Source organism: Erithacus rubecula, assembly GCF_903797595.1.
Source record: "Erithacus rubecula genome assembly, chromosome: 3".
Lineage (NCBI taxonomy): Eukaryota > Metazoa > Chordata > Aves > Passeriformes > Muscicapidae > Erithacus > Erithacus rubecula.
In genome coordinates this window covers 96,807,708-96,833,667 of record NC_136689.1, presented here as the reverse complement: position 1 = coordinate 96,833,667, position 25,960 = coordinate 96,807,708, and the positions used below count along the sequence as shown (strand labels likewise).

Here is a 25,960-nt window from a genome sequence, read left to right as displayed (position 1 = left end):
GATGATGCTTTTAGAGTCTGGTAGTGCCATTGTGAAGAGTCAGGTCAAGGGTTTTGGGTGGTTGCTGAGTTTTTCTGCTGGTTTTATTTAGCAAGGAATGAAGAAATGCAGAACTCTGACCTTTACTGTATAAGCACAGCTACTCCTCAGCACTGGCTACAAACTGAGTATCCCAGGCAAGAAATGTTCAACTAAACTGGAGGATGAAAAAAGAACAAACAAGGCATTAATGCAGAATACCTGTAAGATACAGTGCTAGAGCACAAGCACAGAAATCAGTCACTGCCTTGAGTTTTATAGAATTTCGCTATTGCAACTAACCATTCTAAACTTTGACTCCAATAATTAAGGAAATCAAGTTTAGTGCTTTCTGCTTTCCTGTTTATCATTCATTCTTCAACAAACACCATACAGATAAATACAAGTTTTAACAACTAAAAATGCCCAGTGAATATGCCCAAAATAGCTATATTTGCTCTGTTTCCCTCATTACTCTTCACTGTAAAGTCAGGTAACATCACAGATGGAAGAAGTTCTATCACGAAGAAAATCCAGAAGAAAAATTGCCATAAATAATTTAACTCAAATACATTTGGAACCAAGGATCTAAACTTTCAGATAAACTTTTTCCTTTGTCATCCTACTGGTTTCCAGTATGTTGCAACATACAGATGCAATCAGTCACTAGTTATCCTTTTTAACCTGCCCTCTGACTCATCACCCTTAAAGGATATTTGGTCCAGCAGAGAAGACTGGTTTATTTCTCATCACCCCCTTAACCACCACTCCACCCTCCAACCATGCTTCCCTGTCTTCTGCTGGGATGGGGAGACAGGCCATTAATTTTTCAACAGCTGAATTCTCCAAATAATGAATTCTTAGCATGCAACAGACAAGAAGGAGCAGATTACTAAGACAACTGTATTCAACTAAGCAGGGGAAAAAACCCAGAGCTTTAAGTTAAACCAGATGAGTATGAAACTGACAATTTGATTTATCAACCTAGGTTTTGGTGGCTGCTTTTATTTGTGAGCACAACCCTGTTGCCCTGTTTTAACAGGAAGTTTTGCTTTTTTTCTGAATTCTGTACCCAGAAACCAGAAGACAGAAAGAAAAAAAAAAAAAGAAAAAAAAAAGGCAACCTTTGTTCAGAAAAGTACTGTTTTTATTGACTCAAACTGTATTTACACAACACATTCATATGTTCAATATTTTACAGAACTCTGTAAAAAACTGACTGGTAAAACTGCAGGAGCCAAACAGTTTCAGACTTAATTTAAGACACTGAACCATGAGTATGTTTTAAGATATTTAAGCAAGTGTCCAGTTTTTCTGTCAACTTACATGGCAGCTCTCTGTAGGAAAACTCTAAAATCAAAATGAGGTCAAGGGGAAAGGGTGATAGTTTTGCAAAGCTAGTACTTTGTACAACCAGACTTTCACATTTGACGATGTTTTTTATGATTCTTATTTTTTTTTGGAAACAGGTCACATACAGGCATAGTTTAGATAAATAATCAAAAAAACTTTGATTTTTATAAGCTTACAGACATTTGAAAAAAAAAAAAAAAAGACCAGTGCCACAAAGTCTGTGCATGAATCTGAACTGTTTCAATGCTTGAGAGTCCACTGCAGCTCAAATTCCTTGTATGCTTCTCCAGCTGGCAAACAAAAGGTGATCACCTTTTACCAGTGAACTGCTGATCTCACACATGTACATTGGAAGCAGAACATCCTTATTTCAGCCCAAGAGATCACTCTTCACCCATCCCTAATACAGTTTGGTTGAATAAATATTTTTTTGTTTTGAAGTACAAACTAGGTGAGTTTGTTTCTCTTCCAGAGTGCAAGTCACCGTGGGCACACACTTCACAGTTAAAATGGCATCCCTCCTCTGATCTGCCTAGCGACCTGTTCATCTGTTGTCTCCTCTTTTTCTTTTTCACGCTCTTTGTTCCAGTCTTTAAGGCCTTCTGGTAGTGAAGTATCCTCATCCAAACTTCCTGTACCTTCCACAAATTCTTCATAAGTAGACTTTTCTGCAAATGGTCTTGGGCCAAGCAAGTCTAGCATGTCACTTTTATCAAGCACTTCCTTCTCCAGTAGCCGCAGGGCAACCTGGAACAGCACAACAAGTTATGGCACATCACATATCTAAAACAGCTATCTATTTAGAAGGGTTTGCTAAGGCAGTTAATTGGGCATTGATGAATTTTGATAGAAAAAAAAGATTGTTCAGAGTTCATCAGATACAAGATTTTTCTCCCCCTTGAGCATTTAGGGAGCAAAAATACCATTTTATTCTTAATCTTACTTTTAGGATTAAGCAAAGTGCCCTTACTGTGGGTCACTGTTGCTTTTACTGTTGCTTCAGAACAGCAGCTTTTTGGTTCTGCCAAAAGGCTCCTGATGCAAGACATCAAGTGACAGATGTAAACACATGTTCCCTTCCAGTCAGTGGAGATGGTTCAGTCAGGCTGCTGTTGTTACAAGCTCAAGAGCACCATAAAATAGCAATGTGTGAACACTGCACCAGAGTAGTTTGCAGCCTTGGGTCAGTGAGCTCACTGTTCAAAACAAACTACATTCAGTGATCCCTTTTGGGATGCTGATTGGCTACAAGAGGATTTATGGAATCCATACAATCTCCTTGTCAGTAAGCCTACTGGATGCCTACCCTAGAAAATTATTCTTTTGCTGTATCAGGTTTTGTGGGATGAAGAAAGAATATGCAGAAGCTGAATCTCGGCTGCAGTGAGGCAGATGACAAGCAGAAAGGGACAGGAAAGAAAGACGACAAAGATACTTTCATTAATGCTCACAAAGAATTCAGAGAAAAGAAGTCATGTGAACATCCCTGCTTAAGAAAGCGTCTTTTAGCCCAAAAAAATTGGTATCCTGGTATTCCATCTTTGGGTTTTTAAGTTTGCCTATCACATCTACTAAACCCTATGTTAGTAGGCAGACTCTTCCCTCCAACTTTCCAAATGAATATTGAACACATAAGCAGGGAGGGATGTTCAATCTTGCTCATGAAATGCTCAGAGGTGTTTCAACACAAAAGGAGGTTTCTGTTAAGTTTTGTGACATTCTCAAGACTGCATCGAATGGGTTTTGAGCAAACTTTCTCATATACTTACATAGTCACTATTTGCAATCTAATTCAGTCCAATTCAGATTTTGGCTTACCAGCTGGAACTTAGTGGCTAAACATACTGTGATGCTCACCTTCTCCACTTCTGCTTTCTTCTCAGTCAGCAGATTTAATGTCCTTTCATAGGCAATGTTAATTAGCGACCGCACTTCCTCATCTATCAACCTGGCAGTGGCCTCGCTGTAAGGTTTCTCTAAGACCATGTCTCCTTGACGAGGGAGATCAAAGGAAATCTGCCCCACTTTTTCATTCATACCAAACTGAACAATCTACAGGAAAAAAAACAACAAACAAATAAACAAAGGAGAGACAGCAAGACTTTAGGGTAGGTTGATGTAAAATATGTCCAACAGAAAGCAAAGGAAGAAGTATTTTTCCTACAAGCTAATTTTTTTCCTGTAACATCAACCCTACCCTGGAAACTTATGTCTACTGAAGTTAATGCATGCATGTTGACTTTCACTTATTTCTTTTTACTGATTAAAGTAAAGGACACAAATAGTACCATTTTAAAGTAGTTACTAGTGGTACGCATAGTGCTCTGCTGTTTAAATTCTAAAATATTACACAAAAAACACTTCAGCCTTCTTTAAACAGTAAACCCCTTCTCCTTTACCAGAAATAGAAGTGTTTTGCCAATTCAAAATATTTCCAAAGTTTAGCACATTCTACCCACCCATAAAGATAAGCTGACTCAAGTACTAAAAATAGAGGGTCTTGAAGGTTTTTTCTTATCAAGTCCAAAAAAATCACTCTATTCCTCATCTCAAGACACTCCTCTACAAATGTGAAAACGATTCTTATCTTGCTTGTTTCAGTCCTGAATACTGACTTGTCCATTTGCCAAATGTGGATGTTTTAAGTTGCATTTTGCTCCAGCAGAGGCAGAAGCAAGTTTAATCTGCTATTTATTTATTCACTCCGTGGCTACTATCAACTTGATGGTTACTAAAGCAGTACTTCTCAGTCTAGCAAGATCCACATAGGTATGACAACAAATATTCAGAATTCAAAGCGATCTCACCATTAGAACCAAGCATCTTAACCTGCTTTCTTAAGAAAAGTTTGATACCTTTTTTGATAAACACGTACTAAAGTCTAGAAGTAGACTTATTTTATTAAATTTAAAATAGAACAAGAGCCACTGGAGATCTCATAGAATTAAGAGGGTATCATTTCACATTTAGTTCCAGATGTGAGGCATCAATAAGCATGCCTAAGACCAGGAAGTAGGTGGGGTTTGGTGATAAGTGTGCAGGGAAAGATACGTGTACTCCAAAATATTTCTTGCTCCAAGTGTCTTATGAGATGACACCTTTTGTGCTGATGCAGGAAATGTAATAACACACCTGTGTGTAGCCCACAGCTACGCTTAGGTGAGTCACTGCATTGATAAGATTTTAAATTGCCTATCTACATTAGTTAATATAGTACAAACACAAACTGATGTCTTAATTCCTATAGCCTTAACTGACATCAAATAGTGCTTTCATGTAAGGTTGTTGATTTCAAGTGTGAATCCAAATTGAATCTTCACACTGGGCACTTGTAAATGTAGGAAGATATGATCAAATCTTAGACCTAAATTCCATTTTAAACTAAGTATAACAATTTCCACATGTAATTGAATCCAACTGGAACCAACTGCAACATGTATGTTCCTGGGGTCAGATGTAGGGCAGTAATTGAAGCCTAATGCACAGATTGCTGTTGTGATGCTGAAATAAAATGTTTGAGTCATCAACATCTCTAAACAACACCATGATGTTTATTCATGCAGTGTTTTCTGAAACCAGGCTTCTGAGGGACACACCTCATTGCATTATATAAAAATCTTAGGTCAGAGATAAAGAAACCATAAAGGGAAAAAAGGTGTCTCACTGAAGCCCATACCTGAGCATATGCACTCTGGGTCACCTTCTTCAAGTCATCTTGGGCACCAGTTGTAATTCTTCCAAAGAAGATCTGCTCAGACACACGTCCTCCCAGAGTCATGCACATTCTGTCCAGTAGCTGCTCTTTGGTATAAAGATACTGTTCTTTGGGCAAATACTGAGCATAACCCAGTCCTTTACCACGAGGAATAATAGATACCTGCAAACAAAATTACCAGTGCTACAACTAAACAGTATTAAAAACCATAAAGCATTCTTCAGTTTGACTTACTTTTTCATACCACAGCCTACACCATACTCACCCTTGAGGTTTAATTCAGACATTATTTCCATTTACAGTTTTGCCCCCATTCTGTTTTATCCTTACAAGCCCTGGCTAGCTCTAAACTGGGATAACAACTACTATAATATCTGGAAAAGAAAGGTAAGACCACTGTCATATCTTCTCTAAAAACTCTATGAAATTTTAAAAACACCATTTTAATTAAAATCCTCAATTCCTTGAGTTTTACATATTGGGCATTATGTACTCCGTAACAGACATAGCACTTTTCCATCTTTAGCATTCTGAGCAGTTTAAGGCATTTCCATATTTACTAATGACCTTTCTTCCAGGAATAAATTGTACAAGATTATTTTTAAGCCTGAGATGAGATTAAAAACACAGCTATGCAAAACTATGAATGTTAAAGCGAGTTTGGGAGATTAGGGTGCTTTTCCTTCTATGTTCAACTTGTCATGCTGTGAACCCAAAAGCAAGCAAATTGAAACTATAATCTAGCCTCATATATTCCTGAAGTATACCTGTGTAACCTGGTAAGAATAACTTAAACCATTGATCAATACTGAAAGCCTTGGAGGAAAAGCAGCCGTCAAGGAAGGCAGACGTGGGAAGAACAGGTCTCTCACTTTCAAAGCACATTTATACTGCAAACTATGTAACAGCTAAGTCAGAAAACAGTTAAGAAAGTTACAAGAAGTGAACCAAAATGTACTCTGACACACACTGCTTTTTTAAAGATTATGTAATTTATATCTTCTTAACATTAAGGAGAAAATAACCCAAAGAAAAATACATAGTCTGCGCTACTGTTGAAATTATGAGCCCAAATTAGCCTTCTTACCTTTAACAGTGGGTCAGCATGTTCCAAAAACCATCCTGCAACTGCATGCCCTGCCTCATGATATGCTACTGTCTTTTTCTCCTCTGGCTGGAGTACTTGAGTTTTCTTTTCCAAACCTTTGTAAAATAAATTTGATTAATAGTTTCAGACACAACTTTCTCCTCTGAAATCTTTTACCTCATTTGGAAAGATGGTGAGCAATGCTTAGAGGCTATGCATATGATCTATTGAAAAAGTTTAAACATCACTCTCAAACCTGCAAGTTTCACACATCTGCATCTTCCAGGTTTCACTGTAACCTTGTCCTTCATTAGACTTTCTAGTTTCAAATTAAGTTTCTTCAGAATATTTAAATAAAACATCAGCACTTTAAAAATCTTTTCTATACTATTTCAGACTAGCACAGTTAAAAGCATCCCTAAACCCAAACAGCTTTTCCTCTTGCTGTTTTGAAGAAATTAGAAGTGTCATGACAAAATTTCTCTTTGTACCCCTTCTTCTATTACAAAAGTTAGCAAAAGACAGGATACTTCTTTTCTAAATTTCAGGTGTGTTCAGGAGAAAAAAAAAAAACAATAAAATAAACTTGAAGAGCAGGAAAAGACTCAAAAGCATGGCTTCCTATGCATATAAGAAAGAAAGTTGCCTATTACAATTTTTGAGAAATAATTGATGCAATTCACCTACCTCCAATAACTCTTTCAATTGCTTGCTCAAAATGCTTTTGGTTTATAGCATCTGAGAGATGCCTTGCAGCAATTAAAGCAGCTTCATTACAAACATTAGCAATATCAGCACCTAAAAGCAGAGAAGGCATGAATTACTGATCCTTTTCAACACTTTATCTGAGTTTAGCATAAAGATAACCTTATCTATAACTAGTTTGCTATAAAGTCTCACTGAGATTGAAAATTAAAGGTAATGTGCTCCAAAATAGCTTAATTATTTAAGATATATTTAAATACATATGCTATAGTTATGGGCTTTAGGATTTTTCTCATAGGTAGACAGCCAACAAGTAAAGTTTATAACCAGTGAAGTACTTGTCTGATACATCTCACCTTCCTTTTCAGTCTGCAACAGATTATACTTAAACTAGTATATACTTAGCTGCATGCATTTCCTATATGTAATATAGGAATAATATTGTATAATGTAATATAATTCTGTATAGCTCAGATGTTGGCATACCTTTAAAAGATATCCTTTCACATTACTGATTTAAAGCTATCCACTTTTTGTTAAAACTATTTGCAGTGATGTTATTGAGAAAGCTCAGTTTAAACATCATCACTGCAGCTGCCAGAAACATTGATAGTCAAATCTCAGAAATCCAGTTTTATATAGACCAAAAACCAGAGAACAATTCACAAGTGTTGAATTAAGAAAATATATGAGAACTCTCATTACTGGCTTATAATCTAATTCAATATCTAATTTAATTTAATTTTAATTTAAAATTGACCAGTAGTTAAATTCTGCACTGTTTTTTGGTTTTTACATCCAGAAACATAAATTTCGCAGAATATGCACATAAACTTGACAAAACCAGGTCTTCTCCAGAAATGTTCAAGAATGCAGCAAAGGAAAGAACAAACAAAAGAAGAACACACATACACACGACTGATAACAATCAGAAACCTTTTAATTGCCTGTACTAAAGACAGAACAAACTCCCTTTTCATGTCACCTTGACTGAAGCTGACAAAACTTCTGACCCTCAGAAATCTACTTGCTCAAAGTAAAAAGGCAAAGAGAATTTCAGGCTGTGCCAGTATATACAATGAAATCACATGCCATCCAGAAGATCAGGTGCAAGAAAACCAGAATTAGAAGGGAAATCAAATATCTACAGCTTAAAGTGCAAATGGAGAATAATAGTGGCATTAGGAATCACTTACCAGAAAACCCAGGTGTGAGTGATGCAAGCTTTCTTGCTAGGTTATCTTTATTTAAGACACTGTCTAATTTCAGAGGTCTAAGGTGAACTTTGAAAATGGATGCTCTTCCTTTTATATCTGGGGGTCCTTTAAAATAGAAGACATATGGTTTTATTTTTCACACCCATATATATTCAAATTGAGTGTGTGAAAGGAAGCTACAAGTATAAATAGTCACAGTGACTTCAGCAGTGCTCTACACACAGAGGGTGATACAGGCACCCAGGTAAAACTTACCAATGTAGATCTGCCTGTCAAAGCGGCCTGGTCTCATCAGAGCAGGGTCTAAAATATCTGGCCTGTTAGTACCTGCCAAAATTACTACATTTGTGGTTGTATTAAATCCTGTTAAAGAAAAGAGATAAAGAAAAAAGCTGTAAATATAATTTATGTGGGGGAAAAAACCAACCAGAAATAAATAGACTGTCCACTTTACAGGGTCATGTTAAGAACTGACAGTTTAAACAAATTATCTTAGAGCTGAAAATATTTCTATTTATTGCTGCATTGTCCAGCTTTTCATAACAAACAAGAAAATGGCCTTGGGCTTTGCTTTGTGAAGTACTTTATCAAATCCTGCTTTATTTTCAAAATACAATAATAGATTAACTGCTCAGGAAATCGCAAAACCACCATAGCTAGTTGTATTTTTTTCAGGCAGACTGGTCTCACTGTGAAGAATTTTTTTTGCCTATTCAACTGTGACAGAGTTAGGAGATACAGAATGAGGGTTCTTTTACTCTGAATGAATTTTAGCAAAACATCAGGGTGCAGCAAGGTGAGTCACTATGCTTTATTTTAGGAAACAAGGAAACAATTTGAATTTAAACTAGCATCTAAATCTTGGTTAGCAGGACTGAACAAGCATATTAGTTCTTTCCAATATCCTTGTTATTATAACATAGTATTAGACACTAAATACTCACCATCCATTTCTACTAAAAGCTGATTGAGTGTGTTCTCTTGCTCACTTTGTCCTCCAAAGTTGCCCCGTCCTCTCTTCCTCCCGACTGCATCTATTTCGTCAATGAAGAGAATGCAGGGGGCATTTTTCCGAGCCAGAGCAAATAAGTCTCTAACCTTAACAAAAGAACAGAGAATGTATCAGACTTTTTTGTAACTCTTTTGAGCTGGGGGGTAGGGGGAGGAAGAGGCACATCAGTAACAGTATCCCTAAAATCAGGTATGGCTCCGAGCAAGCATTCCAAAGCCTTTAACCAGCCCTCAAGGCAATGATAAGTAATTTAATTCCCCTCCAAATATTTATTTGGAAGTTAAATTAACAACTAGAAGTCTGGAAAAAATATATAGGACATGAATAGATAGCTGAATTATTTTTTTTTTTTACCTTCCATATTTTAAACAAGGTATTACATAACTACTGTGGTAGTTGCAGGTTATTTGAATTTTAGATGCAACATTACAATGTTGCTCTTCTTGCAAACATAATCAGAACGACCTCATTAAAACCAGTTCAGTGAGTTAACAGATCTACAACCGAGGAATCGAACTGGAGTAAACAGGAAATGAAAAATTAATGGAAGAATGTTGACCTGACTGAGAATCAGGTGCAGCTCAGAGCTTCACTACTTTATCCATTAGTGATACAATTACAGAAGGCTTTTTTGATGACAAAAAATATATAGTAGACATGAAGAAAAGCAATGGACAGTAGGCTGTACTACAGAAAGCCACCCAGATATTTTGAGAAAATGAAGGAACAAGATAAGCAAGTGTCAGATGCCTAAAGTGAACTATCCTTTCACTGGAATAAGCAGAAATTCAGAATCATACAACTATTTTTAGTGTATTTGCATTATAGAAACTGAAGGTTTCCATATCCATATACACTTAAAAATCACCAAAGAAACCAAGGCTGTGTAAGCAGTTTTAGTTCTAGCACATTCCAAGTTACAAATGATCAATTTAGCATCACTAACAACTGCCTTATTAAATAAATTAATTGGAACTGAAAGTAAACCATTCTCATGTTGTATAGGCATCAGAGATTATCAACTGTGTTGAAACTTCGGTTCCCAGCCAAAATTGTGTCAACAGATTTCACTGGATAGTAAAAGTACTTTCATGGAGCATTAGAGAAAAGTTAAATCAGTTAGCTTTGGGGTATTTCAGGTATCTATTGACAACAGAAATCTGAGCATCATTGTTACTTTAGGATACCTAATACTTTGCCAAATTTTAACTACCATAAAATACCATCAGTAACTTGTTTATACCACTTCATATGTTTTTAATGAGCTTTAAGACAGTTAAGGCAGAAAAGCCCAAAAATATTAGACATATATTTGGTTATTTCAAACACCTGATCTCCAGATATTAGTCACTGGACTCATATTTCAATCAGCAGCTTATCTGTGTGTCCTAGACAACTCTTTACAGATTGAAACTACAAAGAGAATAAAGTTCTTCAAAGAAACAGGATTTAGAGCAGGAGGAGGCATTCCCATGGCAGTAGTCGAATGAACTACAGATTTCTGATCCAGCTGGTAAATTTACCTCAAATCAGAGCTTAAAGAGGGCTGTTCTATATTCTCAAGCACCTGAAAAGAGGCACACCCTTATTGGCCTGAAACCACACAGTAAACTGTCTTAGTAACTTTTATTAAATATACACTGGTGATTTTTGCATTTAAGGCTTGCATTTGGCAACACTTGTAAGAAATCTGCATAAAAGAAAAAAACTTCAGCTGTAATCAAACCATTTGTCTCCCAAACCTGACAATGTTCTTTCAACAGCCAATACTGAATGAAAAGCAATGCCAAAGACTTACTCGTGCTGGACCCACACCAACAAACATCTCCAAGAACTCTGAGCCATTGACGGTGATAAATGGCACATTGGCTTCTCCAGCTGTAGCTTTAGCCAGAAGTGTTTTCCCAGTACCTGGAGGACCTGTCAGAATTGCCCCCTGCAAGAGAAAGGGGTATAATTTTCCTCATGAAGAAAACATAGCATTAAGCCAATGAAATAACACATTATGATACCGAGTCTGCTGGCTTTTCTTTCACCACAGACAAAATCACGCAAGGAAATAATAGAAGATTAATCCCTCTTTTTAAATTAACAAAAGGAAAAACAAATTAGAGACAGCACTACCATGCTGACTTAGAGTTACAGGAACAGTGTTTTCTTTGACTCACATACTAGAAAAGAAAAAGAAATTTATATCATCAAGTGAACCCCCCTGCCAGCAGAGCCAAAAGGCAAGTCTGTTATAATTATTTGCAAGATTGATGCTACACCTATATGTGTATAATTTCTGGTCCATGTGAACAGATAATGTATTCCACAAGGCAAGTCTGGCACCCCAGTTACACTGCTGGCATTTAATGTTTACTTTTTTTTTCCTGTTTGGAAGAAGACAGAAGCTGGGAAGCATTGCATAGGTAAACAATCCTAGTACATTCAGGAATACTGAAGACTACTAGAAGAATAAAGTCATCATTCCCTTACCTTTGGAATTTTTGCTCCCAGATCCTCATATTGTTTGGGATTTTTCAGAAAGTTAACAAACTCCATTATTTCTAATTTGGCCTCCTCACAGCCAGCTACATCTTTGAATTTAACATCTATTTCATCCTTAAGGACCTTGGCTGTAGTTTCACCAACACTGAAAAGTCCACCCATTCCACGTCCTGCCCGACCTAAGCCTGCAGGACCTCTTCTTAATGTGTACAGCAATGAACCAATTATCAGAATTGTAGGCAGCAAACTGAGGAGAAATGATCTGTGGAGGAAAACAAAAAAAAAAAGAGAAATATATCACAAAAATCCATTACTGCAAATAACACATATAAGATATTGGTTCCATCATAAGCAAATTCAGGACTAATACTCTATTAACTTGCAATGTTTGTATTTCCACAGGTTGTTCACACTAAGAAAACACCAAAATAAATCAATAACAAATTGTTATACTGCTAGTTGTGTGCTTTTAAGCCAAGCACATGAAGTAACATTGCTGAGTTTTATAGAGGAAAAATTGCATTATCTAATAAACAGAAGTAGCTTGTTTTTGCAAAGGTAAATTTACAGGACTAGTTATGTGAATAGCTATATTATCAAATTAAGTTGTATTAGGTAGCACACAGACAGTGTATCCTACTATTTCAAGCAGAAATTTCTTTCCAAAATACATGCTCTTCTTCCCTTAGGTCTTTCAGCTTTTTAAATTTTTTTTTCTTCTTTCAATGTTTCCATTTTCATTTTCAAGGATACAGATTTGTGGGGGGGTGGAGTTTTTTTTGTTTGTGGCTTTGGTTTTTTAAAATTATTATTCATTGTCCATTGTCCTTCTAGCACAGCTCTGTAAAAGCCAAAAACCCTAACACAACCTAACACAGTCCTCTTTACCATAGTATCTGAGCACAGTAGAGATTTTTCTGTGAAAAGGAACAGCTTCAAACAGCTCACAAGACATTCTATCCACACTTGGCAAAAATAAAACGCAGAAAAGAAGCACAATCGTAAATGAGCACAGGATTTCCAGGCTTTACAAATAACCCACATTCCTGAGATAAAGGGGAAAAGAAGGATTTTTCCCTCTGCTGTGGTATTCAGCAGATTCTGATCCAAAAGGGAACAGCAGTACTTTGGTAATATATTGCTGCTGCTCTCTCGTGTTTTCTGCCATGTTCCTGGGGCAGGGCAATATATATAAATATCTACATGAAGAACTGCCACTGAGGAGGAAAGGACCAGACCTGTGGCCAGAAAGATGGATTCAGAAAGAAAAGGTCTGTACAAGGCTGAAGAAAGCATAGAACTAACCTACTTTTCCCAGTCTGTTGTGAGAAGCCTCAGACCAACATGCAGCCTTTTCGCACAAGTGCTGCATTGCCCTGATCATCATTTTTCCCCAAGTTTCTTTAGATCAGGGCTCAACAGGTTTATTTATGACCATCCTTAACAGCATGCTCCATTATAAACAAACAGAAGTGAGGCAGGCAGTGTATAGAACAGGGAAATAAAAACCTCTATCTGAAGTTGCAGGATTGCCCAGAGTTAAGGCCACCATTTTTCCTGTTGCCACCAAGACCAACAGGCGGCAGCAGCAGCTTGGTAAAACACATTGCCATAAAACCAAGATGTTCTCCTCCATCCCCCCAGATCAAAACAAATACTCCCAAGTACCAAGAATGTAAACACAAGAGAGGTGGTAAATGAGCCATTTTCATTAATCATATGAGCTACTACACCCAAAGTCCAACTTCCTGATGATACAAAACTAATTTCACAGACGTCGCTGGAAGTATTTTTTAAACTGCTCACTTAAAACAAAAAAGCAACTAGCCCTTGAGATACAAGATTACGTTTGTCTTCTAAGCCACTTGGAAAACTACAATCAGAGAAGACTTTTACCATCTTCTAAATAAGGTAAATAAATTTCAGCTACATAAGGCTAATACAAAGAACACAAATCTAGTACCAGAGGCATTATTCCCTAATGGAAAGCAACAATGCTGTAAATCTAGTATCAGTACTAATTTTTCTTAATTGTTAAGAGTGTGATGCAACTTCCAGTTTCTGCTAACAAGCAGGTTAGTGTGATCTACTTAACCACACATTTCCTGTTTTTTTCCAAGGCCCCAAAATTTCACTTATGCTTAGTTTTTGGCCAAAAATTGATGCCCAGAATATCTCAACCAATATACTGTGGTTTTATGATATACTGTGCCTGTTCAAAATCCACATGAACTTCATCTGTGGAGCTCTGCTGCTGTGCCTGGCTAACTCAAGGTCTAATAAAAGCCACCGTGTGGAAGGGCTTAAACGAAGAAAGAAGTTATAGTAAAACATTTATAGAATAAGAAGCTTTATTTAGAGTAAGAGTATATGGATTTCTTCATAGACAAAGTACTAAACAGCTTCTCTTACACTTAGCACACAAAAACAAACCCAAGCCAATTGTTATTCTGGTAATACTGCCACCTAGTGAAGCATAAGCTAAGTGTATTACAAACCTACTTCTCTACTATAAAACACAACATTTTTTTTACCAGACTTTTTACAACAACTTCTTACCCATCACTCTCTGTCGAGTAAACGACAGGCAATCTGTTCTCCACTTCTATTCCCAGATCTTGCTGCACGGTCTCAAGATTCCGCTCAAAAGTGTCCACGCTACCGATATTAAACCAGACGTACTGCTAGGACAAAAGCAGAGATCACAAAGTGCCCTCTCTTATTTCACCTTCACTACAAGCCAGCTTCTTCTAGTCTGCTAATTAATTCCTCTTGCATGTGTTAGATTTGGACCAAATTTAAACTGCCTTGTTAAGTGTGTAACTGGCCTAAGTGGCACACAACAAATCTAAAGCATCCCAACCTGAATACACTGTATCACTACTTCTGCAGAGATGATACATCCCAATAGTTTCAGGGCACTTTAAACAGATGGAAATCCTGGCGTTTTGTCCAGAAAAAAAAAAACAGCAAGGAGTAATAAACTGATCTTTACAAGTGAGCTATATGGTCAGAATAATACAGTGAAATACAGAAATACAGCAGTCATTTGCTTTTCTTAAGAAAAACTTTTGCAGTTTATACTAGCTTTAAAGTCAGCTGTCTTCACAAAAAAACAAAACAAAACCACCATGAAATTTATCACAGATCAAAAAGAAAAATTAATTTTCAAATTAATCTCAAAAATTAATTAATTTCAAAAATTAATTTCAAAAAGTGTTGAGATCTGGTCTTTCAAGAAAATCTCCCCTTTTGCACTATGACCTGCCTGACTTGTCCCTCCTTACTCTAACACTGAAAAAGAAACAGCAGAGCACTTAACTGATTGGGAAATGAATGCAACTGGTTGTATGTGGGCTAAAGAGTAGGTATATAAATAAGGCACACTGAAACCCCCTGCTTAAGTAACTGCTGCAGATTTCATTTTACCCAGGAGGGACATGCAGACCTTGTTTCAGAAAGACAGTTAAGAAAAGGTCTACCATCTAAGAAGAACTAACCTGATAAAGCTTTTCTAATGCTTCTTTACATTTTCCATGAAAAATTTATATATCTTTCAACACTGCTTATGATTCTTTGGAAAACTTTTCCCTGCATAAGTCTATTCCTCACTGTGCTACTACAAGAGCAACTCTGTGAAATAAATACATTGGAAACAAACACTTTGTTTTTTCAAGTAACTGGCAAAAAGCACTCTGGAACAGAAAAGATCCCTAAGTACGTGGACTTAAGTCTGGGATTTTCTTGAGCAGATAGAAAACAGCAATTAAAAATACAGAACCTTCAGCAATTTCTTGCTCTTCCTGCTTAAGTATCTGTATTAAAGAGCATAGTGCTGGAAAGGAACTACTTGTCATAGTTTAAAGGTATCTATGGCAAAACAACTGATACAGTAAAGTGAAAAACACATGATGTAGGATAATGTAACAAGAAAATATGTTTTAGATTAAGAAATTATTAATGATCCAGATCAAGTTTCTGCCTCAAACTTTATGTAAAAAAACTGTTTTGCTGCTTCTAATATCTCATGTACATGTATTAGAAGCGTTTACCCATTCATGAGGAGACTTTCCAGGAACAAAGATGACTCTAACAAAGCGCTTGTTCACCACTTCAAGTCTGTCCACCTGTAGGAGGAGAAAGGAACAAAACCTGAGTGAAGGGTGCACAGTCACTGAGCTTCCAACACAGCTTCAGATAATGAATGTGAATCTTTCTATTTTCCAGTCAGGAGACTACAATTAATCATGTACATCAGGACAGTTTCACAGTCTACAGTTTGCCATTGGGAATCATGTATGTAATCAGGAAAAAAGGAATACTGGCACATCAGAACTTAGATTGAAAGACTGATGTCATACCCTCCAGGAAAAACTCAATGCATGCCTCAGCAAAAATCAGTTACAGTAAAATACTTAAACGATAGTTAATTGTCTCAGTGGTCAAACACCAAAAGCAGTAAGTTATATGATTCCAAACTCTTATAGCAGCTTCCAAAACAAACCAAACTGAGCAAAATTAAGGAAATCAGAACTCTGCTCTTACAACTGTTTTCTCTAATAGAAAGGGTTTCCTGTGCTACAATATTAAATACAATAACCTCAATTAGATTAAGCATTTAGCTACAGATATATAAATTAAGAAACTCTGCTATAGATTTAGCAGATATATACCTTTAAGATTTTTTTTTACAAGTCTCCTCCAACAGTTAGTTTCTTGGATTTGACAGAGCCTTTTTAGAAGTCAGCTAAAGATTCTTCCATGTTTTCTTCCTCTTTCCATTAAATAACTGGTTTTAACATCTCTAAAGCATTTAAAACTAGCAATCTAGTTTTAGAAGTTGGGCCTAAACTGCACACAGGTTAGTAAGATTGTTCCCTAAACTCACTATGAGACATGTGAACTATGAAACATATAAGAAATATGGGCATTTCTGGTAGAATTGAAGCAAAACATGAGCTAAGAAGTCACTCTAGAACTAACCTGATTTCACACAACACCACCTGAATGCCTTTGCTTTGAAAAGCACGTGACTCCAGTGGTGCAGTCTTCTCCCCACCACTATGGCAACCAACAGCACTCAATAGCTACACATTTAGTCTGTCTGAATATCACACTACATCTTACAAAGACACAAAAAACTTGGTTTTGTGCAACAGCCTACTTTCACAATGCTTTTCTGCAAGGAAGCTTTAGGCTTTGTTCATTGTAACAGCTAAACTAATCTTTTTACAGAGTTAAATGCCTTACTGCTTCAGAAATTTAATCAGTACAGGGTTTTTTCATAAGATGTACAAAACCACTGATTTGGAACAGGACTGACTGGAAGACAGTCTAGGGAGAAGGGGAGAAGCATACAGAGCAGCTCTGCAGAGATCAGTTAGAAAAGAAAAGCAAGAGACACCCTGTTCAACAGCTTACCAAAGTAATGGAAGGTTAATTTTGTGTTAACAGAAAATCCCTCTAGGTCTGAAATCTAGAGGACAAAGCAAACCAATGTTTTCCCAATTTTTAGGCAAAGCTATAAGCAGGGAGGGAACAGAGCAGACAACTAGTGGCTCCTGAAGTGAAAAAAGCCTGTGCAAGACATTCTCCTCAACTTCAGGGCATCACCAACCTATTACTCCAAGTATGGAAAGTTGCCAAGTTCTACAGAGAGATAGGATACTGATGATAAAATTGATTGCTCCAGTAGTGGCTCCAGGTAAAAAAACACATGAGAGGAGAAAAAGAGAAGAAGCTACTTTACAATACAGGCTGATGAAGGGATGCCAATGTATTGCCCTTGAAAGGATTCTTCCATTCCTTACCCATCCCCTTCTGTTCTCACTGCTGCTTCTCACATTCCCCAAGGAACTGATTTCAGGCATGAAACAAGCAGAAGATCTTTTCTTTCAGAGGGATGGGCTCATGTACGTGATAAGGTTAGGAGTAAACTTCTTCCAAAGGCAGCTGGCATGTCTCTAAGACACTATGTCAGTTTACCTGTACTGTAAAGCCATACCCAGAGAGAGTGTGGCTACACTGCCCCTTCACAGAAGTTTTGCCCTGAGCTGTTACTCCCTCTCCTCACTTGAAATGACATACATCTTCACACATCCATCCAGAACATCAGATCCAGGAACTGATTAAAATGAAAGCTAATTCCTTTCTCCCTTGAAAATTATACTGAGCCATTCACACTCTACAGACACACAAACACAAGCCTAAGTGAGGAGGCAGAAATTAGCATTTTCAGAACTCTGATGTTTCACACTGACCCCACTTACCAATCCTTTAGAAAGGTAGTTGTTGACAAAGTCTTTCCAGGTGATTTCTCTCCCAGGGACCCTGAAGAAGAAGTAGTATACTACCATTGTCCAGAAAAAAGAACTTCCCACCACATACATCCGAAACTCCCTGACATCCCATGGAATGTCACCCTAGGAAATGGAGAAGACAAAAAATAAAATTAGAATCTGTAATACAAGTAAGCACATAGGAAACAGGTTCTGGTATTTCTTTGTAGCTTCTATTCCCTGCCCTCAGGTTGCCAAAGAGAATGTCAAAGGTCTGTTCTGTTGTATGAACACACTTCAGCAATTTCACACAGAACAGAGGAATTACAGCAACAGAAAATCCTTAAGCGTTTTACAAATAGTAATTGAAGAATTTTGATCTATGAACTACTGTTTTCAGAACTAAAAATCACATGACCTGTCTGCCTCCATTCTAAAAAATTATCCTTGGCCTCCAGGAGTGCAGCAAGACTGACAAAAAATAAAGGAAAAAACTAACAGAAGAGAAAAAAAAAAAAAACAAAACAAAAAAAACCAACCAAACAAAACCAGCAAGGATGAAAAACATTATGTACACCAAAAACATATATTCCTATACTGTCAGGTGCCATCATCTTTGTGTTACAGCTAATGGCATAAATTTTGAAGGGACACTCACATAATTGTTCCATTAAGGTCAGAACACATAACAGCAAACTACATTCAATGAGCATTGTGTGATCAGAAAACTTTCCAAATTGACACTGAAATGTAACACAAAGCCTTTAAAGGTCTGAGGCTCCAATCTAAGAATACTGACTACTAGCAACTACATTTACAGAGCTTAAACTTCATTAACATTCCTGAACCAGAGGCAGATGCCTCTGCAGTTATGCACAAAACAGTTATTCATGAAAGGCACTGAGTGACTAGGGGAGCCACCTAGAGCCAGTTGCCATGAAAGGCCTGGCACAGGAGGCTTGAGCAAGATTTGGGTAATCAGAATAAGGCCTCAAAAAGGAAAAAAACATGTAAAGTTATTTAATGGAGACAAGATAGTGACATAAAGAAAGATATTTTGAAGTCAAAACCTTCTGTAATCTGGTCCACCAGTTAGTGTCTTCTTTCTTGCCACCTTTTTTTCCACCACTGCCACCTCCTCCACTACTAGTCCCACTGGGTTGTCTGGAAGTAGCTTGCTTTGTTTCTAACAAAATACAACAAAAGAACAAAAAAAAATTGGTATCTTATGCCAATCTCATATTACATTTTACTGGTTATATTAAGGAGATGTTCTGAAAAATGTACTAGTCTGCAATACTACAGTAATTAAATTATGTGAAAAACTGAATTTTCCACAGAAAACCAGATATATAATCCATTAAGTGGTAGAGAGACAGTTATGACCAGATGATAGGTCTGTTACCTTATCATTGAGGGACAGCACTCCAATACAAGCATAAAAATAAATACTATTCCAGAAGATGAACATTATTTTGTTTTCATATAATGTATAATAAAAATGTAACAATTTACACTTCTAAACTAATCTGGTACAGAAATATCTTCCCTGAAAAATAAAGAAAAAACTTAAAACCCAAACTCACAATTGTTATACCAAAATGTAATTTAATGAATACACATTCCACAAAGAACTCAAGTCAAGCAGCTTTTTGTACCTTTTGTTTCTCCAGGTGTACTTTTAGTTCCATTAGATTTCTTCCCATTGGGAAAATATTTTTCAAATCCTATTAAGAAAAAGGAAAGGAGCTCACAATTGGTTTTTATTTTACAGTTCTTTCATCACAGTTCAGTCATCACAAGCTGAATGTATACACCAGCAAAGAAGCTAGGAAGATACAGACTGCAGAACCAGTTCTGTTCTTGTCTTCTTGTTGAAAAGCTCTACCCAGTCTCCATAAATAAATCTACTGTGTGGACAAGAAAATGCCACCTGCATTCAATAACCTGAAGTAAAGCTACCTTTTAACCAGAGATACACAACCTTAGGTCACCAGAAAGCTCTGCTGCACAGTGTGAAGTTGACCAAACCACACTATTCTTTAATAGCTCCTAAAAATCCCATAAATCAAATGTTTCATCTCAAGATTAAAGGCTGGTGAGTACAAGAACTGACTTCCCCACAGACAATAAACCTAAATGGCACATGAGTGCAGTCCTCAGCAAGGTATGTAAGCAGTCTGTTTCATTTCACAAATCAAAGTTACAGTCACCTTTGGGAGGTTGAGAGAAAAGCCTTCTGCAAGCAGCGATTACACTTGCCAAAACAGTGCCTCTATCAGCAGTAGCTCCAGGGGTAACTTGGTCACAGAGCTGAAAGATGAAAAAGAAATATAAAGAACAAGATCATGCCACAAAAAAATCTTCACGCTCTCTAGCAGAGCCTTGCAGCTAATTAGACACAACTTTACAATTGGAACTTTACAAAAGACCTTGTAGTAACTGCTGTGTGACAGAAAGTAAGACAATGGAAAAAAGAAAACTCATTTGATGAGTAGTTTCTACAGCAAGGAGATTTTTATTCTTGCTGTTAAAAACAGAGTTTCATCTTACACATACACAACACATTCTTTATTAAAAGAGAAAGATCAAGCAGAAAATAAGCTATGAACATTATATACACATTGATTTCTATGGGTAACATCATACCAGCTGAATGACATTAAAGTGCAACATTAACTGTGACTGTACAAGCATGATCCACACAGTACTGAATCACGTCTTGTCTGCAACCTTTTTTGAAATAGTTAAGAAGTTGTAGCTTCTGAATATCAGACATGTACTTGAATCTAAAATAAAGAGATGTGGCAGATAATGCTTACATCCAGCCAAGAAACTAAAATAGATGAGGAATCTCAGTTCAAAAAGAAGATCTAAAGCCTTATGTGGGTAAATATCTTTTTATAAAACCACAACAAACATAAGTCTATTGCTCCTTGTTTTAAGGCTGTTTACTGTTATTCATCATTTAAGTGTAATCAGGGAAATTTAAATATTTTTAAACTCACTAATTCTTACCAAAATTTTGCTACTGTAGCTGAATACTTAAAAAAAGTGCAAACTGCAATTTTATTCAAGAAAAATAATCTGATTTCTTCAAAAAGGAGATATTTTAGATAAAATCCCCTTCATAAGCTTTTCCAACACACCTGAGAAACAAAATATTATCCATGCCAAGATTTCCCCACAGACTGACTTTCCTTCTGCCTCCCCATAAAAGCACTCAGTCTCCTGTTCTTTTTGATTGGAAGCTATTCTATTTACCTTAAGAGCCACAGAAAGAGTAAAATGCAAAAACCAAACCTTGCAAGGCAGCAAACATCCATCAGGGACTAACACCTCTAGGACTATTTCAGTGAAGGGAAGCTCAGTATTACAGCCAAGGTACACTGGCTATAAACAAAACCTGTTTTTGCATATTGAAGAAACTTTTGATTACTTGATTGTACACTAGAACTACCCTAGACATGCTGCCATTCATTAAGTGAATGCTGTAACTCTCCTGAAATCTGTCTGGAGCTTCCCCTTCCACCCCTTATTAAATGATGAAACACATTAGACTTATTTTGAGCATCCCTATAGTTCCACCTGCTGGAACCGAAAAGAATACCAAAAAGTTCTCATTCCTTGCTTTTCCTGTAGACCAAGGTAAGAATTTTTGGGCTGCTTGATCAAGCCATTAGTTTTATGCCACTGCATGTCTCTGAATAAAATCTGATACAGAAAATCCAGGAGGGCATTTTACTGATTATGAGAAGCATGTGCAGCACAGATAGCCTAGAGAGAAGCTAATGCAGAGAACAGCTAAAAGGTCCAATACACTATGACCTCCAAAATGAGCAATTCCATGTGTGCATCTAAAAGTTTTAGGACAAGTGGGATGCAGCCATGTGGGCAATAAAATGAGCTTGCCACAGATCATGTATAGTTGAAATACAGATAGGCAGTGAATATTGCAGCAACTGACAAAATTTAAAGAAATAACAGGGTTTTCTCCTTGTCAGTGGTCTCCTACAACACACAAAAATTAGGGACTTAGTTCTTCTGCAAGCTCAGATTACTTTTTATTTGCAAAGAGACTGAATATTCTGAAAGCTTTACTCCCACTAAGACAAAACAACTACTCATGTTTAAAAGAAAAGTTTAAGTAAGGCAAATCTAATGGCCTGGCTTGGCTAGACCAGCATGGGTTTACTACAGAATTAAGTTATAGTTTAAGTGAAGGAGAGAGAAGGGTAAGCAGACAGAGCTTTGGGGCAGAGCTGAATAATGGGACTGGCTTCTTGTTTAGAATCTCTACAGATTCTAAATTCCACAAACACATGCAGGCACCTGTCAAGTTAATATGCAGAGAGCTGAGTGCTTTGAAGCTGCTTTGTGAGAAAAAGGAACAACTGACTTAATGGCATGTTCAGTGTCACCTGACCACCTCAAGAAGAGAAGAGATGGCTGAGAGGAGACCTCATTATGGTCTTTAAGCATCTGAGGGGAGGGTGCAAGTAAGATGGACCCAAGCTTTTCTCAGTGATGCTGAGCAATAGGACAAGAGGCAATGGGCAGTAACTGATGCACAGGAAGAATGTCTTTACTGTGTGGGTGACTAAGCACTGGAACAGGCTGCCCAGACACTGTACAGTCTCCCTCAATGGAGACATTCAAGAACTCTCTAAAACATCAGCACAAAACCTGCCTGATACAGAGCCTGTCCCTGGGTTGTCTGCCAGTGGGAATGTTACAGCAAGCTTAGCTGATACAAGCACACTCACTGCCTAAACAGAGAGAAGGCAAACAGAGCACATTTTAACTGGATGCTGTTTCGAGCTGTCCACCAGGAAACTCTTGCCAAGTGTCTCCCAATCAGAGGCAAAAAATTTCACTGCATGTAAAACAAAATAATCTGGTTTTCTTCTATTTTTTTTCAGGTAAACCTTGTGACATCATCCTAAAAATCAAGATTTTTTAAAATGTAAGTTCAAGATAAGTAAAATACACAAAGATCAGTTTTAAAGTTAGAATAACCCATTAAATGTTACTAGAGTGCCACATAAACCCAAGATCACAAGCAGAACTACTTAAGAAGTTCACAAAACTTTGTAAGCACAGTCCATTCCTAAAAAACTGAGGCTACACAAAACAGGAAGAGAAAATCCACTTGCTTAGTTATGCAAATAGGATAGAGAATCTGTTAATTCCAGAAAGCTGGAAGTTTACAGTTTTATCCATTATCAAGCCCCAAATCACAGTAAAATTAAGCTGAAAGTCTTAATTATCTATTAGCCACCAAATTATTACATAAGAACAAAATGGGAAGAGGGGACAACACACAACAAAAAACTGGTAAGGAAATTTATCTCAATGCAAATTACTTTCTACATGGGCAAACAGTGATACAACAAGGGAAAATGTTTTTGAACTAAAAGAGTAGATATTTGGATTAGAAATTAGGAAGAAAGTCTTTAATCCTAGAGAGTGATGAACCACTGGAACAGGTTGCTCAGAGAAGTTGTGGATGCCCAACCCTGGAAGTGTTCAGGGTCAGACTGGATGGTGCCCTGAGCAACCTGGTCTGGTGGGAAGTGTCCCTGCCCATGGCAAGGGGGGTTGTAACTGGATGACCTTAAAGGTCCCTTCCAACCCAAGCCTTTCCAAGGTTCTATGATCACAAGCTACTCACTTTTTGTTAAAGAAAGAACAATTTAAAAAAAGTAATGGCCTTTATGGAACAAAGATCTTCACTTTTCTGCCTACATGCAAAGCCAGATGCTACAATGAATACAAAGTCACCTTCCTAAAATTGATTCCAAATAGGAACTCATTAAATTATGTTGAAAGAAACAAGAATTAGCTTCCTGAGAGATCAGCAGCTGACAATGCTTTAATTATTGTTGAAATGATGTTCGACTCTGATCAAGCAAAACCAAATTCACCATAAAAAAAAAGCGCCACATATTCATGCTGACAACAAAACTACTAACATCCCTCTGTGTGTATTTGTCTCACAATTATCACCATCCTAGAGATAACCTTCCTACCTATGAAGGTGTGGCTGTTCACCACTCTATGCTACAGGAAAACAAAGCAACTCTCTCAAGATGCCAATGAAAGAGAGGAATTGAGCATCTTCCTTTTCCCAAGCAGCTGAAGAGGCCTGTCACTTCTCCACTGTGTTAGGGCTGTCAACAAGGGCAATACACAACCTGTAACAGCTGACAGTAAAGGCCATTTTACTAAGAATGAACACACAGACATCGTGATTTATCAGTTAGTACCACAGCTGTAGGTGCAGATTCATGGCACCATTGCACTGTGCAATCCTGGGATGCAAACAACCAGGCTCCTTTTTTTCCAGAACAGTGACACCCAAAACAAACTGCTCAGTCATTAATCTTTAACATTTCGGTCTCTCACACAGCCACAAACCCACCTAACACAAACCACCACCCTGAGAAAGAAACGGAAGAAATTTGAAATTAGGTGGGACACAGCACCTGGGAAACCAGTGGGAACCTCGGAACCCTTGTCTACAATGAGAAAGCTGGGGCTGCTCAGCCTGAAAGAGAGAAAGTTCCATGGAGGGTTCACAGCAACTGTACAGTATCTGAAGGGGGTCTGCAGAGAAGGACACTGTCAGGAACTGTAGTGACAGGACAAGGGTACAAATTGAAAGAGGAGAAATTAAGTTAGTTATTAGGAAGAAATTCTTTACTGTGAGGGCGGTGAGACACTGGAACAGGTTGCTCAGAGAAGATGTAGATGTAGTGCTCAAGGCCAGGCCGGAGTGGCCTCTGAGCAACACGGTGTAGTGGGAGGTGTCCCTGTCCAAGGCAGAGAAGTTAGGAAAAGGAAAATCCTTCAGGTCCCTTCAACCTCCTAACATTCTAAATGTCCATGAATAGCGGCGGCATGCAGCAGCAGCAGCTGTCTTCCTTCAGCAGGGAGACTCCGCTGCGGCCGAAGGAGCCCCTTCCAGCCCGGGAGGCGCGGCACTCCAGCCCGCCGCTCACCACCCACCGGCCCTCGTTCCCCCCGCCGCTACCGAGCAGGCCGGGGCCGCGCCCTCCGAACGGGGCGAGGACGAGCCGGGGAAGGCCGCGGGCAGCAGAGAGCCGCCCTCGGCTCCGAGCAGCGGGGCGCCTTTCCCCGCCCGCCACCACCACGGCCCTCCCTCGGTGCCCGGCCCCCGCGCTCGCTCCTCACCTGCGCCAGGCAGGGCCTGTTCCCCCCGAGCAGGCCCCTCCCGCAGAGCAGCTGCTGCAGCGGGGCCCCGGGCAGCCCCCGGCGGCAGCCGCCGCCCCGCGCCAGCAGCAGGTACCGGTGCGCCATGGCCGCCCGGACCCGCCGTCACCACCGGCCCGCGCCGCCTGACGTCACCGCGCCGCCGCGTGCATTTCCTCTGCGGCCGAAGGGCACCCTCCGGCCCCGCCCCTGCGGAGGCCACGCCCCCGGTCACGCGCCGTATTCTGGCCACGCCCATCTCCGTCGCCGCCGTCGCCCCGCCCCCCCGGGGGTTTCTCAAAATCCCGGGATCAATCGAATGGAAAAGGTCTGCGGGATCATCGAGTGCAACCTATGACCCAACATCACCACGTCAGCTAGACCATGGCACCAAGTGCCACGTCCGTGCGCTCCTGAAACGCTTCCAGGGACAGTGACAACACCACCTCCCTGAGCAGCCCATTCCGACATTTAATCATCCTTTCTGTGAGGAACTTCTTCATAATCTCTTCCAGGTCCAATAGGGCATGTGCTCCAGACCTTCACCAGCATCACTGCCTTTCTCTGGACACGTTCCAGCACATCAATGTCCTTCTGAACTGAGGGGCCCAGAACTGAACTCAGTATTTGAAGTGTGGTCTCACCAGTGCTGAATACAGTGTGGGAAATCCCTGCCCTGGTCCTGCTGGCCACATTCTGATACCAGGGTGCCACCGATCCTGGCCACTGGGGCACATGCTGGCTCACATTCAGCTCCTGTTTACCAGCACCCCTAGCTGCATGGGGTTATTGTGGCCAAAGTGCAGGATGCAGGATTTGTTCCTGTTGAACCTCCTGCCGTTGGTCCCAGCCCATCTTTCCAGCTTG

General features: G+C 38.7%; 1 protein-coding gene across 2 annotated transcripts; it reads right to left on the bottom strand.

Annotated features, from left to right (window-relative positions):
- Nucleotides 1–1,143: 1,143 nt before the first annotated feature.
- On the bottom strand, nt 1,144–25,287 carry AFG3L2 (AFG3 like matrix AAA peptidase subunit 2). 2 transcript variants are annotated; one of them, XM_079300543.1, is made up of 17 exons: nt 25,076–25,287; nt 20,092–20,191; nt 19,537–19,605; nt 18,949–19,064; nt 17,870–18,022; nt 15,653–15,727; nt 14,160–14,284; nt 11,589–11,862; nt 10,906–11,043; nt 9,040–9,193; nt 8,351–8,458; nt 8,075–8,200; nt 6,861–6,971; nt 6,174–6,289; nt 5,048–5,248; nt 3,229–3,423; nt 1,144–2,118 (listed from the first exon to the last, which is right to left on the bottom strand). In XM_079300543.1, exons 1-17 carry the CDS (start codon nt 25,199–25,201, stop codon nt 1,876–1,878), a joined length of 2,430 nt encoding a protein of 809 aa, XP_079156669.1. In that variant the 5' UTR covers nt 25,202–25,287; the 3' UTR covers nt 1,144–1,875. The 2 variants fall into 2 exon arrangements, with proteins under 2 accessions (XP_079156669.1, XP_079156670.1); XM_079300544.1 differs by having other exon boundaries at nt 14,160–14,281.
- Nucleotides 25,288–25,960: the final 673 nt, after the last annotated feature.

Excerpts from the sequence above, each read along its gene's own strand:
- AFG3L2 (XM_079300543.1), bottom strand. The coding sequence starts at position 25,201 with ATGGCGCACCGGTACCTGCTGCTGGCGCGGGGCGGCGGCTGCCGCCGG. Across the intron at positions 20,192-25,075 it reads ACAGGCCCTGCCTGGCGCAG|CTCTGTGACCAAGTTACCCC; the intron begins GTGAGGAGCGAG and ends TTCATCTTTCAG. Across the intron at positions 15,728-17,869 it reads ACTACCTTTCTAAAGGATTG|GTGGACAGACTTGAAGTGGT; the intron begins GTAAGTGGGGTC and ends CTCCTCCTACAG.